Here is a 5,307-nt window from a genome sequence, read left to right on the forward strand (position 1 = left end):
TAAATCTCATCGAGAAACATCTGATAGATTTTCTAGTGCAATCTATCAGAGGGTTTAGTTTTCTATTAGTGGACCTGATTAAGGAGTTGATCCAGACTTCAGTTCCTGAGATTTACAACAAGAGCAGATTTAATCTGTTGGAGTCCATAGATCAAGCCTTAGCTTGAAGAGGTAAAATTATAATTGTTATTATTGTTTTACTCAATTGTTTTAATAACAAAGGATCTGGTATCCATAGATCTGGAATTGTTCCAGATCATAAAATTTTAAACTTTCGCTGCCTTGGGTGCCGGATCACACAGATCCAAGAACAGTGTTCCAACAGTGGCATCAGAGACAGGTTGCTTTTCTGATCTGTGTGATTAAAATTTTAATCGATAGTACAAAATTTTGGCCTTGGTTTTTGAGAAACGAAACAAAAATTTTTGAAAACAAATTTTAATTTTTTTTTCAAAGGGCAGCGATCGTCGCTCCCCGGGGCAGCGATAGTATCGCTGCCAGGGGCAGCACCCAATTGCTGCCCGGGAACGTCCCGGGAAGCCCGGAAAAAAATTTAAAATTTTTATTTTTTAAGAATTTTAAATTTATGAAATTTAAGTTTTTGGTCCGATCGAAAAATTTTTTTGATTAGACCACGAGGCATCGGGTCAAATTGTTTGAGCCCGAATTTTTAAGAAAATTAATTTTTGGATAAATTTGAATTTTTGGAAAAATTTATAAATTTTATCCGTTAAATTTAATTTTATGAAAAATTAATAATTTTGGTACTATTGATCATAAAATATGATTTTATGGAGATATTCGATATGTGATAAAGTATGATTTTATTAGCTTATGGATATGTAATAAAATATGATTTTATCAGTATATGGATATGAGATAAAATATGATTTTATCTGTTTAAATATTTTGCCACTTTAAATTGAATGATTATCCATTATTTTGAATAATGGATAAAAGGATGATCAATTGTCATGACCGATTTGTTAGGTGTATGCTAGGTTATTTACATTTGGGTTTTATCATTGTTGTTGGGTTTTTATTAATGGGTTTGTATTCTTGCCCAATTTGAGTTGTCAAATGTAATAAAAAGTGGGTGTGGTTTATGGTCCGTTCCCATCCCCTAAAATATGTATCCCTTACTTGTCATCGAAATTTATTGTAAATTTTTTAGACATAGTGGGAGATAATGTTTTGAAGAAAAGGTGGAGGGCCCAGCAGCAGATGATGAAGACCGAAGAAATGTAAATTGGAATGCAATGTAATAGGATTGCATTGCATACAACATTTAACCTAGAATTGGACCTAGACACGTGATTGGCAACCACGGGTCGACTAGATTTGGGCTTTGATCATCCTTTAATTAATATATGATATTAATATTGTATGCATGTTTATACAAAATTGCATGAATCCTGCAAGCATACAAAACACGATCAATGATGAGATAAATTTTCAAAATAAAATCCCTCATTTTAAATATGATTTAAAATTGATATCAAGATAAACAAAAAGGGAATTTAAATATTGTTTAAATGTTCCTACCTTCCATCAACGATCAATGTATGAGATGCTACCCGCGGGCGTGGTCTGGCTCATTTTATTGGGGGGACCCGTTCGTCGAAAAGCTGTACATTGGATCGACACATGTTGTAAGTTGGGTGGAACTCCCATGGGATTGGCTCATATTATTGGGGATCCACATGGCGACTGTCCATCATAACTTAATATTGATGGGTCATCTTGATATGCCACAATAAACGGCGTCATATTATTGGGCTCTTATTGGACATAAGGTAAATAACATGGGGATTGCTTGGGAAGCAATTGGGCTCTACCTTTTGAAAATTATGGTTGGCTGATATTATTCGAGACCATGATTTGTCAATTGGGCTCCATGTTCCCACTAAAGAAAATAGTTTCTCGTTTTCACTAGAGGGTGGTGAAAGGGAGTGATATTCATAAAATTAAATTAGCCTTATTTTATGTCTTAATAAATTAATTAAACAATAATTGATATTTATCTGTTTTATTTTAAGTATATTATGATGAGTACTCGTAATCCACTTGCTGTTATTTTTGAACAAAACAAACTGACTGGCGCAAATTATACGAATTGGTTCCGCAAATTAAAGATTGTCCTGAATTCGGAGAAAATTTTCTACGTGTTAGAAAAGGCTCCTCCTAAGACAGCTCTGACAGATGTTTCTGCGGAGGAGTTGGCCAAATTAGATAAATGGTGGGACCATGATCTAAAGGCCAAGTGTTACATGCAAGCTTCGATGAACGATGACATTCAGAGGCAATTTGAGGATGCGGTGCATGCAGCTGACATACATCGGCATCTCAAAGAACTTTTTGGAGCTCAATCGAGAGCTGAGAGATATGCAACTATCAAAGAGTGAATGATGTGTCGCATGCGAGAGGAGACTTCGGTCCATGAGCATGGGGTGCACATGATTTGGCTCATTGAAAAATTGGTATCCCTCGATTTGGTATTGGAGCATGAATTAAATGCCGATTTAATTCTTCTTTCCCTTCCTCCATCGTTTGACGGTTTTGTGGTGAACTTCAATATGAATAAGATAGAAGCCACTCTTGAGAGATGGTCAATATGCTTGTGAATTATGAAGCCACAATAAAGAAGGAAAAGCAGGTTCTCTTGGTGGGCCAGTCTTCCTCTACGAAGAAAGGGCCAAATCCTAAGGGCAAGAAACGTCATGCCCCACCCAAGAAAACTGGGCTAATGAAGAAGCCCAAGACCAAAAATGCAAAAGTGGACAAGTCTAAAGACATTTGCCATCACTGCAAGAAACCCGGTCACTGGAAACGTGATTGCAAAGAATATCTCAAGCAGCTGCAAACTGCAAAGGGTATGATTTATATTGAAATAAATGTTTCACTTAATATTACTTCTTGGGTATTGGATACTGGATGTGGATCTCATATTTGCAATGATTTGCAGATGATGTCAAGAAGTCGTAAGCTAAGGATGGGTGTTGAGACTCGGGAATGGTTCCAGAGTTGAAGCCAAAGTTGTGGGAGACGTTTATTTAATTTTGCAAAGTAATTTTAAGTTATTTTTGAGAGATGTTTTATTTGTGCTAGATTTGGTCAAAAACATTATTTCTGTTTCTATGCTTGATAGAGATGGTTTTTCTTGTAATTTTGTGAATGGGATTTGCAAAATTTACAAGAATGAATGTTTGATTGGAAATGGACAACTGGAAAATGATCTATATAACTTGAAATTAAAAGACGTTCCAGTTAATTATGTTGATAAACCGGTAACAATAATAAAAAGGAAAAATGATAGCGAAAACCCGGAAAACCTTTGGCATGCGAGGCTAGGTCATATTTCCTCAAGGAGGATGAAAAAGCTAGTGGGAGAGGGCATGTTTGATATGTCTGATATTAACTCTCTACCAACTTGTGAGTCCTGCCTAAAAGGAAAAATGACTAAAACTCCTTTCAAAGGAAAACCTAAACGTAGTCAAAATCTGTTGGATTTGATCCATACAGATTGTAATAGCCCGAACCCTAATTGAGTAATTAAAGGGTTAATGCTAATTAAATAAATTGGGGATTGGACGGATCGGAAGCTCCGAAGGGACGATCGGAAGCTCCGATCGGGATCGAAAGCTCCGATCGAGATCGGAAGCTCCGATCGGGATCGGAGGCACCGATGATATTACGTCATCCATGACGTGTGGCTGGATCGGAAGCGCCGATCAGGACCGGAGGCTCCGATCACCCCTATCCGGAGTCAACAAGTGATATTTTGACACGTGGCAGATCAGGATCTTCGGAAGCTCCGATGGCAGGATCGGACGTTCCGATCGAGGTTCGGACGTTCCGATCGAGGATCGGAGGCTCCGATCGTTGTCTATAAATAGAAGGCCGAGACTTCACTTCTCCTTGCCAATTCCGGATTTCCTCTCTATTTCTAGTCATATTCGAGCTGTTCTAGTCTTCTTAGGCTTGGTCCGGAGGTCGGAGAGGCGTTCGATAGTCGTAGCGGAGTTGTGCCCAAGTTCTGGAGGCATCGACATCAAAGGGCTAACGACGGACGAAGGTATAGCTTTTGCTTCCTATAAATATTTAGGAGTATGCAATAGCTTAGTTAAGGCTTTTAGAGCACTGTAATGATAGTAGTATCATTTCGCTGTGTAGGCGGACTTTAGGCTTGGACTTAGAGCTGGTAGTGCCTACCTGGTATTTGAGGTACGAAAGTACTGTTCGAGATATCCTGACTGAGTATGCATGTATTATGTGACTGCATGATCTATATGCCATGATTTTATGCTGCATTCATTTGCATCTTGCTGTATCTCCTTCGAGATGTCTGTTAGTAGGGTTGTACCCTATCCTGTTAGTGGATGGACTTCCATCGATTTGGGTCCGGTGTTTCCACGGTTATCTCGGTATGGGAGCCACCTCCTGAAGCGACGGCACAGCGTGCTACATACCAGGGCCCGGTCTGTCTCTGTTATCTGATCCTTGACCTCGAGTCTATAGGGAGTTCACTTTGCATGCATGTATACTCATACTCTCGCACTGAGCGTTTTATGCTCACGTCTCGTACTCTGTATTTTCTGGACACCCTATTCCATGGGGCAGGTTTGCGATTGGACGAGGAGGGTAGATCCAGGAGGGGCTAGTCAGTGGTTGGCCAGCTGGAGCTTCGTCTAGGCTTTATTACTGTTGTTTGGGTTTATACAGCTATTCGATTTGGTTGTATATTATTGGATAATTAAAGATTCCATTACTTGGGATTGTATAATGTTATTGGTTTCCGCAGTTTTATTCTGATATCTGTTTCTTTAAGTTAATTGCATGCCTAAGTTCTGTTTAGTAGGTGATCCGGGTAAGGGTCACTACATTTATGGTATCAGAGCATGCAAAAGATTTCTTGGGATTTAGTCTCATCTTGAGGTATTTTTGTAGATGTCAAATCGTGACGACCAGAGTTCTCATGGCAGTGTTGGTGGGCGTTGGGGTGATGCCGACCGGGAGCCTCGTCGAGAACGGCGTCATCGTCATCATTACGACGAGCGTTTCACTGTGCGTCGATTCTTAGCTATGGGTCCTAAGCCCTTAGTTGGAGGTGAGTCTCCGGAGGATGCGGAGAACTGGTTAGACCGCATGGAGACGACTTTTCAGACTTTCCAATGCACCGATGAGCAGAAGGTGGAGACCCTTGGCTATCTTCTGGATGGGCGTGCGCGTAGGTGGTGGAGGTTTACTTCTGCACCTTTTGTTGCGGCGAGAGGAGTGGCCACTTGGGCCGAGTTCCGCACAGCTTTC

The 5,307-nt window shown here is 39.9% G+C and overlaps 1 protein-coding gene across 1 annotated transcript; it reads left to right on the forward strand.

Annotated features, from left to right (window-relative positions):
- Positions 1 to 2,048: 2,048 nt before the first annotated feature.
- Positions 2,049 to 2,405, forward strand: LOC140862271 (uncharacterized). Its single transcript, XM_073265276.1, has one exon. It carries the CDS (start codon positions 2,049 to 2,051, stop codon positions 2,403 to 2,405), a length of 357 nt encoding a protein of 118 aa, XP_073121377.1.
- Positions 2,406 to 5,307: the final 2,902 nt, after the last annotated feature.

Source organism: Henckelia pumila, chromosome 4 (assembly GCF_033568475.1).
Source record: "Henckelia pumila isolate YLH828 chromosome 4, ASM3356847v2, whole genome shotgun sequence".
Classification (NCBI taxonomy): Eukaryota; Viridiplantae; Streptophyta; class Magnoliopsida; order Lamiales; family Gesneriaceae; genus Henckelia; species Henckelia pumila.

Coding starts and splice junctions, on each gene's coding strand:
- LOC140862271 (XM_073265276.1), top strand. CDS start 2,049: ATGAGTACTCGTAATCCACTTGCTGTTATTTTTGAACAAAACAAACTG.